The sequence below is a fragment of the Crassostrea angulata genome, chromosome 2, assembly GCF_025612915.1.
Source record: "Crassostrea angulata isolate pt1a10 chromosome 2, ASM2561291v2, whole genome shotgun sequence".
Lineage (NCBI taxonomy): Eukaryota > Metazoa > Mollusca > Bivalvia > Ostreida > Ostreidae > Magallana > Magallana angulata.
The window spans coordinates 3,317,198-3,333,533 of NC_069112.1; the positions used below are offsets into that span (position 1 = coordinate 3,317,198).

The 16,336-nt window shown below is 34.4% G+C and overlaps 1 protein-coding gene across 1 annotated transcript; it reads right to left on the minus strand.

The window, feature by feature from the left end:
• Nucleotides 1–1,093: 1,093 nt before the first annotated feature.
• LOC128171443 (uncharacterized) lies at nt 1,094–12,539 on the minus strand. Its single transcript, XM_052837234.1, has 5 exons — nt 12,361–12,539; nt 5,115–6,804; nt 4,559–4,636; nt 4,294–4,376; nt 1,094–2,632 (listed from the first exon to the last, which is right to left on the minus strand). The coding sequence occupies exons 1-4, from the start codon at nt 12,460–12,462 to the stop codon at nt 4,318–4,320; spliced, it is 1,929 nt and encodes a 642-aa protein (XP_052693194.1). The 5' UTR covers nt 12,463–12,539; the 3' UTR covers nt 1,094–2,632; nt 4,294–4,317.
• Between the last annotated feature and the right edge of the window lie 3,797 nt (nt 12,540–16,336).

Consider the following 16,336-nt stretch of genomic DNA (forward strand, 5'->3'; position numbering starts at 1 on the left):
GTTCGAGGGTCACGATTTTTATATTTTAGAATCTTTACTATAGAAACAATCTTTGGTGTAAATTTTGGCATTTCTGCTGTAGTGGTTCTCATGAAGATTTTTAAACATTATCTTTTCTACACGCGACTGAAGCCCCAGTTTAGGTCTGAGGGTCATGATTTTTATAATTTTCACTATAGTAATTGATTTTCACTAATAAGCAAGCTTTTGTGTGAATTTTGGTATTTCTGGTTCAGTTGTTCTTGAGAAGTAGATTTTTAAGGACACACACCCTATACTCACTGTTTCTTAATTATCCCTCTTTGGAAGAGGGCTGCGCGCTTTATTTTCACAATTTAAAATCTCCTTTCCATAAGAATACTTTTTATTAAGTTTGTTTAAATTTGGCCCAGTGGTTTTAGAGAAAAAAATATCCTCACTGTTTCTTAATAATCCCTCGTTGGAAGAGGGCTGCGCGCTTTATTTTCATAATTTAAAATCCCCTTTCCATAAGAAGTTTGGTTAAATTTGGCCCAGTGGTGTTAAAGAAAAAGTCAAAAATGTAAAAAGTTTACAGACAGACGCCGGACAACAGGTGATTAGTAAAGCTCCCTCGAACCTTTTGTTCAGGTGAGCTAAAAAACTACAGTATAATAACAGTGTTTTAGCAGTTTATAATACTGCTTAAGGATGAACCAAGCTGCCATAATAAAATATTTGCATATCCATTGTTCTTTCCCACTGTAAGCCTATACAGAGGAACTGCAATTATTTTTCTATAATCGCAACTGCTCTGTCTGTATACTATGACGTCATAAAGGATACATTAAAGTCGGAATGTTTATTTTTGATGCAATACCTAAATGTCTAGGTCTAGGCTAATACAGGGTATTTGCGAGTGGTGAAATGCAATATAAGTAATAAACAAAGATTATTTAGTGAACACGGCATTATGAATAGCAATTGCTCTGCTGGCATATTTTCCATGATGCGCTAGTATTGTCTGAATACGTTGAACTGTTAACAAGGGTGAAGTCTGTCTGATTAATCCATGTCCTCATTTTGTACCAAGTATTGCAGTACTGCCTGACTATGAAAAAAGACAAACAATATAGACATGTTACTTCAAGTTTATTGACTTTTATCTACAGCTCGCTACATTTCCCCAAACATCATTTGTATACAAGTATTATGTTTTTCATGGTAAGAGTAAACACAATAAAAATAAACATAATACTATATATATACGTTATAAATGTATTTCATCAGGTTTATTGTGTGGGTAAACACCAAAAAATCATCTCGCTTAAACTTGCGTACAATATTTCTCCAAATAAATGACATTAACTTGAGTTGTCCTATCTATCTGTTCAACAGAGATACAGAGTGTGAGAAATGTGCTTAAACACCATTAACAAACACATAGGATTAACAACATGCTAAATACAAATTGAGGTCATCATGACCTACTTTCAAATTGATATATACATGAGTTTATGACTTCTGGTATAATTATTGGTACATCATTTCTAAAACACAAGTTAGTTTATTTTTTCAAATAAATAGATAAGTTCTAAAATAGTTTCACTATAAACTACCATGATTCTAATTGGGTCATTGTGACCTTCTGAGCATAACAAGCAATATATGATGCACCAATTGTTACACACACACAGCTCAAACTTAATGAATTAAAAACCAACATCAACTATTAATATATTTAAATTAAAACTACATAACATTGTATAAAAAAAAACCATCGAAAACTTATCAAATTCTTATCAAAAGCTTATCAGATCACTTCTTTCCAAATGATCAATCCTACCAATAAAACTGTCACGGATAAACACCATCAAATTCATTTCTCATTTTTAAGTAAAACTTCATCTTATGAAAATTATCTAAGGGGAATAACTGTTTTTTCATCCTGACTGAAAAATACACATTTTGAGTTATTCCCCTTTGAATATAATGTTTATTAAAACATACAAGATTTCTTGTGTAAAAATCAAAATTACAAAAAAAACAATATGTGACACATTGGCTACAATTGTAATGGACATCTCCGTCCTAGCACCGAATGATACCAGAAATTTCAGGAGCTTAGATATGTAAAACATATTAATATATACTGACAAAATTTACACTTAGATAAAATTGACAAAAAACGTATGATAACAAATTACAGTAGAGTTCACGTACACAAAAGACAGAGTCCATTGATGATGCCTTATTCATAAAGAGATTAGGTACACAGAACACAGAGTCTATTGAGGATGCGTTATATATGTAGAGTTCACGCACACGGATACAGAGTCCATCGATGGCGCGTTATATATGTAGAGTTCACGCACACAGATACATTATTTTTGTGCAGATTTCATGTACACAGAACGCAGAGACCATTGATGACGCGTTATTTTTGTGCAGAGTTCACATACACAGCAACAGTGTCCATTGATGACGCGTTATTTTTGTTCACCTACACAGATACAGAGTCCATTCATGAAACGTTTATGTAGAGTTCACGCACAGAACACAAAGTCCGTTGATGACCAGTAATTATTTGGCTTCTGTAACTCCATTGGAATTATGGGTAATCCGGGAAGGTTTTCTACTGTTTCCCCCTGAAGGCGTTTAAAAAGCAGCTTGTCTGCAAGAAATAAAAAAAAAATAATTTATAATAGTATTAAATGATTAATACCAAATACTTGGACAAGAAGGAAAGAGTGAGCAAGCTCAAACACCCCATGTTCTCCCATTACTTGACAATGCTACACATCATGAATGGCAGAGTATGCATTAAGTTGGCATTCTACACTGCTTTCTGATGACGCAGTACACAAAAAAGTAAATCTGGAAGCATGTAATTCTGGTACCGGCTGATTGCAACTGAGGGGAATTGTATGGGGACCGCTCTTTTGAAAAATTTGTTAAATGAACAGAATAAATCAAAATTTTGATTAAAATTCATTATTTACATGTAAGGTGGTATGGGACACCTTCATGTTGTGTCATATTATTTATCGAAATAAACAATAAATCAAGTGTAATTTTATAAATTATAGTTTCTTTCCCATCATTGTTACCTTACAGCGCAGTGCAGTGGGTTAGAGGGCTCACTACGGACCTGTAAGTCACGAGTTCGAGTCGGGTTTGAAAAATTTATTACTTTTCCAAAATTTTCTAAAACATATTTTATGGTAAAATATTGTGAAAGAAAATTCTAAACCAATGAAAGTATTTCAATAGTAATGTACTTTAATTCACATCATTATTGACAGATGTTCCATACCACCTTAATTAAAGGGATGGGAGGGTGGCTTTGAATTTCTCTCAGGTTGGGATACATAAATCCTAATTATCTCCCCTTGAAAAGGGGCACGTTCCTTAATTTTCACAACTTTGAATCTTCTTTGCCCAAGGGTGCTTTGTGCCAAGTTTGGTTGAAATTGACCCAGTAGTTCTGGGGGAGATGTTGAAAATGTGAAAAGTTGACGGACAGAGGACAGACAAACAAACAGACGGACAGACAACAGACAAAATGTGATCAGAAAGGCTCACTTGAGCTTTCAGCTCAGTTAGCTAAAAATGATAAAGGGCATTACTAGCAAAACATCATCAGATCAAAACTTTCTGCAATTATGCACATATTTAATCATTTGTCATAAACAGCAACATACTAAATTCTAATGGTTCAAAATTTGAAGACAAAACATTGTAATTAAAATTTCCTAGAAATCAACACATTGTGTTCTAACTACCTACAAACAAAATCATTGCTAAATTCAACATTTGGACAAAATTCTAAGTTCAATGGGGCTAAAATTACGAGAAAGATAAATGAATCAGAACTTCTTAGTAATTAGCACATCTACACATTGTGTCCTAAATACCTTAAAAGTTTCATATTAAACATGATAAAATTCTTAGGTCGAAGTCATTATTCTCTAACAATTCCATTACATGGGGTATAATAATGGCACAATTAGCAAAACAAAGATACATTTTCAAATTGATAATGATCTGACATTTACAATTTATAATTGTTCAGTTTAACATTATAGACTTTATGTGGATATTTGTTTTATAATATTCCACATTCAGAAAATAAAACTTGTATAACATGATGTTTCTCACTCAGCAACAGACAGCCATGTTTGGATGATCACAAAGTGTGAAATAAACAGGAGTCAGTATTACAGTCCATGTGAATTATACACAGCTCAATTTCAGCTGCAGATGTTGAACAAAGTGACAAACAACATGTGTGGTTTTGAGAGCAGACTAGATTTGTACAGAAACATTTACAACCTGTCAATATCCCAGCTATCTCCATTATACGGCTGGTGTTGAGCTGGACATAGCGTCCTCATCAGGACGGGCTCTGTGTTCATCTACAACAAGTCATTAATTAGCTGTTAATTAATTAATGATAGAGCTACATCTACAAATTAAAACTTTAACCCAATTACCATGACACTTTCTTTAATATTTTTCTAAATAATTGAATTAAGTCAATTAACATGTCACAAAATAACTGATTACAAATACCGGTACATGCGTCAGTGAGTTTTACTTTCGTTTAGTTGATGAGTTGTGTTGTGAGGATGTGTCGTGTATCGGGTGTCTCCATCAGGACGGGGTCTGTGTTCATCTACAACAAGGCATTAATTAGCTGTAATTAATACATACAGTATATGTAATGAGAGAGCTACATCTACCAATTAAAACTTTAAACTGATTACCATGACACTTTCTTTAATATTTATCTAAATAATTGAATTAAGTCAATTAACATGTCACAACATAACCAATTACAAATACATGAGTCACTCTATATATTTCATAATTAAATACAACAACCTGCTATTTCTATTCACTAATTACAATGACATGTAACTGTACATTTAATTAATAAAATGATGTATCTAATTTCTGTTTATTTAAGATAAACACTGAATCCCAATGACTGGTAGATACAGCTAACCCTGTAACAATGAGTTGTTTATATTGACAAACAATCACACAGATAAACATGTCTTACATGTATCTTATTGACTGATAATTAACACGGACTGTGTGTCTTAGTTATCTATATCTAATTAATGTGAATGATAATGACTCAGACTTACCTGTCAGAGCGTCCTGTCTGGTGATATACCTGTAGACACACACCTTGTTGTTGTCCAGTGATCCGACCCAGAGACGGTGAGTGTTGACATCATAACTCAGGCTACATGGTTTACCCATCTCTTGTGATTTTGTCAGTAGATGTGACAGGAACTGACCGTCCTTATTTATCATCTGTACTGTGATGGTTCTACCATCACACACCAGGATGTGTGACAGCGCGTCAGTACAGATTCCATATGGCATTAGTCCTGATCCTGATGGAGGTCCTGTGTAGGAGAAACGATGTCTTCCTCCACGCTCTGTCACCACTACACCAGACCACCAGTCAGACACCACGACATCCCCATTGTTGTTCTCTGTTATATAGATAGGTAATCTATACAGTCCCCGTCCTGTTTTGTTGTTCTGTATGGTCTGTGTGAGTTGTCCACTCTGGTTGTACCGGGTTACCTTGCCTGTCTTTGTATCAATGTTATACATCGCGACCAGTAGATCCCCAGTGGACGGGGACCAGTACACACAGTATGGTTCCCATGTAGAGTCTGTTCTCTCTATAAATGTGGTGGTTGTTTTCATATCCTTTGACAGTTTGTTGATGTTATAATTCCTATCTATATAAATCAGTTCACTCTCACTGTTCACTGTGTGTAATCCAAATAAATTACTACGTGAATCCTCCACACGATGTAGAGGGACACCTGTTGTGTCTGTCAACATGAGATTGTTATAATCACTGACCCAGACCCGGTCTGATGTCACACAGGAAATGTGTTCACAACGACCAACACCTGTCAGTGTGAGAGATTGATGGAGCTCAGCACCAGACGTCAGTTTCAGCAGACACTGGTTTCCTACGCGTCGGTTTCCTCTCTCTGTGATTTGGATTGCACTCAGTGACTCCATCACATCCTCCTTGTTGAGTGACTCAGTCATGGAGAGCTGGCTGGTGTGGAGTGTAAGATGTATCTGGGGGAGGGCTGTCTTTGTGAAGGAGAGGAATTGTAGTGCACTGAATGTGAATGCTGGCTGTACATATCTGTGTTCATATCTCCTTAGTCTGACAATATGTCTGATCATTTTTATCTTTTGTTTTTTACATCTGTGTTTGAAATCAAAGTAACATAACACATTGTTCAATAGATCATATACCACATAGTCAATGAGATCCTTCAGTCTCTGGGCCTTTGTTAACATCTCTGATTGAAGGGGGGAGAATTCTGTGTGACAGGTTTTGACATCAGCTTTGATTCCTGTCAGGAGAACAGGTCTGTAAAAGAGAGCCTCACTTCTGATGGTGTGAATGGTTCCTCTGTGTTGTTGTCGCTTTGTTTTATAGGCTGTTTTAACATTTATCTTCTTGTGTTTTCTATGTGTTTGGCAATTATTACAGGCAGGAACTTGACAAGGCTCACAGTACTTTGTATAAACATGGCGAGGATGTCTCACACAGATCTCTTGTGTTGGGATGTAGTTGATTTTATCACGGTGTGACACAACATCATGGTCTATTGTTTGGAGATCTTTTACATGGTTCTCTTTACACTGGGGACACAGATCACATGGACACGATACACAATGGTACGCTGTGTCCCCCGGACACTTAGAACATTGATGTACTTTGTACGGGGAGCTTGCTGTGGTGTATTGGGAGCTTGCTGTGTCCATGATGTGGGCGGTCTGGGTCATAACCTGTTCAATGAAAATAAAGAGTTTTAGGATTATTATTGTTTGTATAAACATTCAATGTCAAATTTTAAAAGAAATATATTTGGGTTTTTTAAAGATTAATATATTTTCTCTACTTGGATAATTGACGGTCTATTATTCTGGTTCTGATTATAGAGACACTCAACCAGTAGAAAAATACAACATAAGATTGCTGAGTGAGAAAGAGGTGCTCTCTCTCTCTCTCTCTCCTCTCTCTCTCTCTCTTTATCCCTACATTTCTTTATCTCTGTTCCTCTCTCTTGGATGTGTACATAATTGAGAAAGTGTACTATATGATTATCTAGCAGACAAAGTCAGAGAGAAAAAAAAATAAGATGTAGAGTACACATCACAATTAAGTTAATTCAATTACCGGGTATTTACTGTCTCAATTTACCTAACATGTACTCCTGCTCTTTCTATTTCTTTCTCTCAATCTCTGTTTCTCACAATTTCAATACTAAACATGCACTCTTGGCCTCTCTCTCTCTCTCTCTCTCTCTCTCTCTCTCTCTCTCTCTCTCGATCGATCTTATTCCTCCTCTCTCTCTGATTTTTTTTTTCTAACACATGCTTTTTCTCTGTCTCCTCAGATTTCTCTTCTAAACATGTATTTTTGCTCTCTCTTTCTATCTATTTCTGTCTTTCAGACAAACTCCATTAAACATGTACATGTACTAAATATATCTTACTCTCAAAGATGTAATCTCTCTCTTTCTCTCTCTCTCTCTCTCTCTGTGCATCTTACTATTGTAATTCCTCTCTCTTTTTCTCTCTGAGTTACTCTCTGTTTAACATATGCATCTTTCTATTTCTCTTAGACATGTAATCTCTCTCTCTCTCTGTGTTTGTCTCTCTCTCTCTCTCTCACATTATTACTCCTTCATTCACTATCTCTAATTTTACATTCTTTCTCTAAGCCTCTGTCTTTCATTATTTCATAAATAAACATGTAAACACTTTCTATCTTTTATGTAAACATGTGCATCTTACTTATTCTCTCAGACATGTAGTCTTTCTCTCTCTCTCTCTCTCTCTCTCTCTCTCTCTCTCTCTCTCTCTCTCAGATACTTACTCTTTTACATGTACACATGTGCATCTTACTCAGGGCTCTACATTAACTTTTTTTCCTACTTGTCAATTCGGACAAGTGACCAAAACATTTACTTGTCCGAACTTCAACTTCACTTGTCCGAAAAATTTTCAATATTAAAGATCAAATATTGTCAACTTGAAAACTACAGTACTCTATTACTAAAATAAAATCATTTTTTGATTACTCTAGCTATAATTAATAACCTGACTTTTTAAATGGAAACTTAAAGTGTCTTTCCTATATGTACATGTATTTGTTCCATATACTGTAACATTAAACATGAATTGTCAGCTGTAGCTTTGTCATGGCAAAATACAAGACATTTTAAATTTAGCATCAGGTTTAAAAATACATGTAACTGTTATATTGATTTCTCAGCTGTTTTTTAAACTAAACATGGAAAGTCATCATAGTCTATCAATGATGAATGAAACCTAAAATAAGTTACATTTCTTTCCATAATCCTTTATCTTTGCTACCTTTTCGTCCTTTCTTTTTCTTAACATATGTGTTTGGTACTTTGTAAGAACTAAGATCCACACCTTGAAAGTTGTTTGAAATTAGTGAACTTCAATCCCGATCAAGAGTACAATATGAACAAGGTTTATTTGATAGCATTTTTTATTTAAACAGGCAATTATTTACGCTTGAGGTGATAATAGGTGTAGGTATAACTGTACTTAAAACAACACAAGCCAACACTGAGTTAAGGAGGCTAATTACCAACCCTAATCAGTCAGTAGGGGATAAAATCACTGTCATTTTATTTCCAGTAGCATTTAAAATAGTTTTTGAGCTATAATCAAATTGTAATGAGTGTTTAAAAAATAAAATGGCGTCCAAAATCGTAAGTTACAAACTTCAAGAAAGATAACTCTGTTTACAGAAAACTATTAAAAACATGGCGTCTAAAAGCGATCTAGTGGAATTAGAGAACAGCAATTTCTGTTTAATACTTAAAAATTAAACACAAGAATAATTGCTGGTCTGTTTAAAAAAAAAATAAAGATCGTTTTATAATTATTCATAATTAATTACACATGAGGTGATGATATATTGGTGGCTGTAGGTGGCATGTCACCTAAAACAACACAAGCTAACACGCCACTTTTAAAAGGGGCTATACCATCTTAATCAGTCAACAGGGGATCAAAATCACTTATGTCTATCATTTTATTTTCAATAGTATTTTAAATATTTTTATAGCTTACACCAAGTTTTCATCAGTGTATCAATAAAAAAAAATGGCGTCCAAAATCGAAAGTTATTCATCCAGGATAGATGTCTTAACTGAACACAACATTTTTAAAATGCATTGCATCTAGAAAAAATAACAAAGGGGTCAAACACCAATATTTTTTTATCTAGAATATAGTCATGCTTGATAAAATGTGCTTATTTGATTGGCAATCTGTAGACTGATTATCCAGAAAAAATTACCCGACTTATAAGAGGGTCAATGGCAAAATCTTGAAAATAAACTTGAAAAATGGCAACCGACTTATAGGCGAACAATACTTATAGGCGAGTATATACGGTAACTCAATTGCATTGCAATTTGATGTCGGGATCGAAATTCAAAATAACTAATCGATAAACTTATCACAAAACTTTCTTTTGGAGATTTCTTTACATAAAAAATGCACTTGTCCAGTCGGACAATTGGCCAGCAATATTCACTTGTCCGCATATTTTTTTAACTGGTACCGGACAAGCGGACAAGCGTTAATGTCGAGCCCTGTTACTTATTCTCTCAGACATGTAGTCTTTCTTTCTCTCTCTCTTTCTTGTGACTTACTCTTATACATGTAAACATGTGCATCTTATTCTCTCAGACATGTAGTCTCTCTCTCTCTCTCTCTCTCTCTCTCTCTCTCTCTCTTGTGACTTACTCTTATACATGTAAACATGTGCATCTTATTCTCTCAGACATGTAGTCTCTCTCTCTCTCTCTCTCTCTTTCTCTTGTGACTTACTCTTATACATGTAAACATGTGCATCTTATTCTCTCAGGCATGTAGTCTCTCTCTCTCTCTCTCTTGTGACTTACTCTTATATACATGTAAACATGTGCATCTTATTCTCTCAGACATGTAGTCTCTGTTTCTTACTCACAGACTTAGTATGTAAACATGTGCATCTAACTATTTTTCTCAGACATGTATTCTCTCTCTCTCTCTCTTCTCTGACTTACTCTGTTAAACATATGCATCATTCTATTTCTCTCAGACATGTAATCAATTTCATTCTTTTATTATTACTTTCTCTCACTATCTCATGATTTCACAGCTAAACATGTACTTCTTATCTCTCATTAAATCTGTTCTCTTGCTTTCTAACTGTTCTCTCTATCCCTCACACTTTCACTACCAAACCTCTCTCTCTCTCTCTCTTCTAACATGTAATCTTGTTTTCTATCACCCCTCTCTTCTCTCTATCTATCTCTCTCTCTTTCAGATGAACTCAACTAAACTTTGTCTCTTACTCCCTTACTCTTGTTGTTCCATATCTATCATTTAATATTTATTGTTCTGTATAACATGTCTGTTTGCTCTCTCTCTCTCTCTCTCTCTCTCTCTCTCTCTCTCTCTCTCTTTCTCTCTCTCTCTCTCTCTCTCTCTCTCTCTCTGATACTTGCTCTTATACATGTAAACATATGCATCTTACTTATTCTCTCAGACATGTAATATCTCTCTCACTCTCTCTTTTCTCTGACTTACTTATTCTGCTAAACATATGTATATTTTCTTAGACATGTTATCTCTCTCTCTTTCTCTCTCATTATTACTTTCTTTAATTGCTATCAAAATACAATTCACACCTAATCCTCAAACTTGTGCAAAATGGGAACCCACCAGTGTATACATGTTAAATACTGGCTTATGTCCCATGCTTTGCTATTCCCTTAACCCTGGTTGATTTGTGACTGCCCCCTAGATAAATGAGCCCTGAAATTACCACAAAGGTATGTTTCTCCTCATCTAACACATCAATAATCAAATGGGAATGTGGGCAATAGTTATATTGTCAGTTCCTGGGTAAAAAATTGATGTTGACCTCGGCCTATGCTCTCGGGCAACAGTTCTTGTCCCAGTACTAACACAATGACCACTGCCCTCATACCCATTTAAAAGATGTATACTAAAATGTCTATGAATGACACACGACGACAAACATGAGATAGCTATGGGTCTCCTGAGAGACTCAGGTGACCTAATAATACAGAGTATAGTTACATGAACATGGTGATATTACATGAATACTATACCACATATATTCTCTCTTTGATCTTTCAGTCAACAGCACAGTCAAACACAGCCTGGGAACCTGTAAAGAGACCATCAACTGTTACATTCTAGTACTTGATGATATCCCGCGCAATTGCGGGATTTAATATTACATACATTTATATGATACAATGCTTCACAAGATATCTGTGAGCCAATGCTCACTAGTGATACCCCCGCTCTGATGTAAATATGCAAAATAAGCAAAGTCGACATTTAACAGAAAGCTGGCATCCGATTGGTACAGAAATATATCCCATAATATGGCATGCCTAAACAAATAGTGTGTTAAATTTCAAGCATCTGCGATTAATAGCTGCTGAGAAATCTTTGAGGAAAATTTGTTTGAAAATGTTGGCTAAAAATAAACAAAGTCGTCATTTAACAATAAGTTGACGTCTGATTGGTACAAAAATATATCCCGTGATATGGCATGCCTTAACAAACACTGTGTAAAAATTTCAAGCATCTGCGATAAATTGTTGCTCAGATAAATGCGACAGAAATTTTTGTTACGGACGGACATACAGACAGACGGATAGACAGACAGACGGACAGACACACAAGGGTAAAACAGTATACCCCCTCTCCTTTGGAGCGGGGGTATAATTATATGTTGATCCATATTTTTTGGTTTATTTATGTAAACATAGTGTCTGATTTTTTTCTTAGTTGCTTTATTAACCTTTTCTCAAACTCGTAAAAATCTACATCTACTATATCAATTACTGCTTACTCTCAAACATGTACCTTCAATCTATGTTTACTCTCTCTCTCTCTCTCTCTCTCTCTCTCTCTCTCTCTCTCTCTCTCTCTCCACACACACATCACCATAACTTAGTTATAGAAATGAGGGCCGACACAGGATTTGCCTTCTGTCTGATTGGATTGAAACACTGTTTTTCAAATGTGACACATATCTTCAGTATGTTCTTATTTACAATTCACCTATGAAATACAGAATGTAACTTTTATGATGTGGTTATAAAACATGGATAAAATGCAGTTGTGTCTTTACCCCATGTAAAGTACAGACTATAATTGCTATCAAAATACAATTCACACCTAAATCCTCAAATGTGTGCAAAATGGGAACCCACCAATGTATACATGTTAATTACCGGCTTATGTCCCATGCTTTGCTATTCCCTTAACCCTGGTTGATTTTTGACTGTCCCCTGGGCAGATAATTGGACAATACCCCAGCCCAGACATTACCAATAGGATATGTTTCTCCTCATCTAACACATCAATCATCAAATGGGAATGTGGGCAATAGTTATATTGTCAGTTCCTGGGTAAGAAATTGATGTTGACCCCGGCCTATGCTCTTGAGTAACAGTTCTTACCCCAGGACTAACACAATGACTACTGCCCTCATATCCATTTAAAAGATGTATACTAAACTGTCTATGAATCATGACACACGACGACAAACGTGAGATAGCAATGGGTCTCCTGAGAGACTCAGGTGACCTAAAAATACATAGTATAGCTACATGAACATGATGATATTACATGAATACTATACCACATATATTCTCTTTGACCTCTCAGTCAACAGCACAGCCAGACACAGCCTGGGAACCTGTAAAGAGACCATCAACTGTTACATACTACAGACTGGTATAACCTATCAGTCAACAGTCAGACACAGAGAACCTGTAAGGAGACCATCAACTGTTACATACTACAGACTGGTATAACCTATCAGTCAACAGTCAGACACAGAGAACCTGTAAGGAGACCATCAACTGTTACATTCTAGTACTTGATGATACCCCGCACAAGTGCGAGATTTAATAATATATACATTAATATGATACAATGCTTAATATTTCAAATATTATTTTTTTGTTCATTTTTGTATATAATTTGTCTGATTCTTTTCTTAATTGTTTTCTTAACCTTTTCTTTAAAATTGAAATAAAAAACCAACTGCATATCTGGATTATTACAGGAGTGGGGAAGAAAAATCCAAACTAAAATGGATGATATATACATATTATATACCTATATATTTAAGTATTGAATCCTTATTTTTTGAAATATATAGTCTCATAACTGCGACGGTGTGTGCATACAAATTGAATAACGCACGTTAGAATAAGGATTTAATGCTTATATTTACATGTTTTTTACCTTCATGCCTTATACCTCAAAATTACTGTATTATCCTATGGGTAAGTTCAAATTAATGGAAGAGCCACAGTAACAGCCACAAGCGTGATCTTTGATTTTCGTTTGTGACGTTGCACTTAACAGCGTTCAACGTTTGTGACGTCACAATTAAAACTCGTGATTTAACCTTTATTAAGTACCCTGTCTGTGTTATGGTGCTATATCTGCAGTAGCTTTACATGCAAAATATATGTGGAATGTAAATATACATATTATATACCCATCAGTTTTTCTTCCTTGATACTGTCAATTTTACAGAGTTTGATCCGAGTTTCCGGATCACCACACTGTGGTTTTCCGATTCCGTATCACTGCTCTCTGAAACTGATAATGTCTGTATTTTAGCCCGTTTTTAAAAGAGTTCGTTTAAAATTCAGTCAAACTTCGTTATCTCGAACTAGATGGGACTGTTTAAAACTTTGAGATATCCGAGTATTTGAAATATCAAGGTACAATACTTAAAGCGGAAGGAAAGTCAAAAATACATTTTATTTATATTAATAAAGTGTTTTAAATTATCACAATTGGTCATGCTGTTTTGAAAATAAACTACATAATTAAGGTATAATGCACGTTTGAAGTGAGAAATTGTATTTACGGGAGGCTGACATGATGTAGAACTCTTTTGTATTGAAAACCAAGAAAATTGATTATTTTGACGTCCCACAATCTATTCTGGTTTGGTTTACATACATGCATACAACGTATACAATGCTCTGAATAAAACACTGGTTTAGGCCTAACAAAAAAAAATAGTTTGTTTCCGCTTTCACTCTTTCATGATGAAAAAAAGTAGGGTCGATTGGTCGGAAATTTTGTATTTTTTTTCCCTTTAATATTGCAGTATCCATACATGTCGGTTAGATACTGGTATGGTATAAATGGTATAAAATGAGAAATACTTTTAATATCATTCCTGACTATTAAGCTGGTCTTAAGAAAACACAAAAATGATATCATATAGCAGATACTTCCTCTGCCAATGATGAGAGCATTAATAAAATCTACAACACATGGAAACATACAGCCATTTTGAAACAAAACGTTTAAGTTACACTGACTTGAGAAGAGTAACTGCTTCAAGCATTTTTGTGACCAAAATTTTGATTATTTTGTTTTTCCAAATTGGATAAAAACGAAAATAAACGATTTTCCATCAAAAATCCTTTAAAAAAAAGTTTTGAGTCGGGGGGTAAAAGCTTGGGTCGGTCGGGAGAGCGGAAACAAACAATTTGTTTTCTTAGGCCTTATGCCTTTCTGTTACTCAAGTAATCGACTGAACAAAAATAATGTTTAGGTTCTCACTTCAATCTAAAGAATATTATATGTATGCATAAATATATGATTTTTTATTCAAGCACATAGTAGGCCAATTCATTTAATTTTGTATTCCTACAAATTTTCTCTATAAAATTAGAATGATGTCGATTATTTGTTTCAATGTTCAATTGTTCCGCCCCCTCCTTCTCAGTATTATATATTCAAATACATTAATGTATTAAATTAATTAAATTAGTTTATTAAAACATCCTACCATATTCATGATATTCACCATTCTTTTAATGATCACTATTGATGTGTATCATTTGTAGTATAGGAAAACGGTTTAGGAAAAACAAAACATTTTTTAATGAACATTCATCGCCCAGTCCCCTTTCAACCTCCCTATTTGATGTACACATGATTTATTCATATAGATGTAGAACACAATCTGTTCATTGTTTACAAATTAATGTAAAACGTTTGCTACCAATCTTTCCTGTATTAAAATGTATGAAATTAAAAGACGCTAGTGTATGCTAACGATGCAACTGTGAAACGATAAGCACGTGCCTTTATCATTGTGATGTCATGAAAAAAGTTCACACATTATTGAAATGATTCGCTATTCTGCAGGTTCATATAAAGAAACATATTTGCAACTATAAATATCAAGTGTCACCTTCTATGTATACTCTAAATAAATTCCCAGTAAATATATTCACTCTTTACATTTAATCATTCGATATCATTGCAAGTATATAATTTGATACAACTCCCACTGACTTGGATCCCCCAAAACATGTCCACCACCAAACTCTCATTTTTGCTATTTGCGGCTGGTTTTAAAATATTGAAAATGAAAGTAGGTTTTAATTAATTCAACAATAATTACTTATCAGGTAAAATTCAATTATAGTTTATGGACATCATATTACACTTGTTAAAATACCAAATTGTAAGCAGTTACTCTGGTGCAGGCATTTTTTAGTTAATTGAAAAAATGTAGTATTGATATTCTTACATGTAACAAATGTTAAAGAGGCAATAACTATATATTTTTTATTTTCAATTCTGGTAAGCGATTAAGACATTGATAAATGTATTCTCATAAAATGTTGGTCTTTCAACAGGAAAACAAAATGTTACTTACTTTTTTAGACAAATGCCACCCCCCCCCCCCCCAAAAAAAAAAAAAAACTATTCTAATATTTATTTTTTAATGTTTTAATCGGTCAACTTAGTTTTCATTATTAATTAATTTCATCTTTATATTACTTAACGTATATACTCCGAGTAAACATTTAAAAAAAAGGGGGGGGGGGGGGGTTGGTTCTGTGTCTGAACAAACGACTGGTACATTGAGCTGTTGGTTTGAAACAACTTACCCCCTCCTCCCTTACCTGAACTAAGTTACAACAGTTTTTTTCTTCAACACTTTACATATACATGAATGACACGATTTCGAAGGTTTGTTTCCGGGTCAGCCATTTTATTTCAAGTTGATTTTTAAAAATATCACGTTTTATCTCACATAGATTATCACTGGCATGATATATGGAAGAAGTAGACTACATTGTAGAATATATGATATGACAAACCTTTTGTTGTCACTGGGAACAATTATCTAAACGGATAGAAGATAACTTTTCTTTCCTCTTCCCAAATGCAAATCTGTCCTATCGGTCTG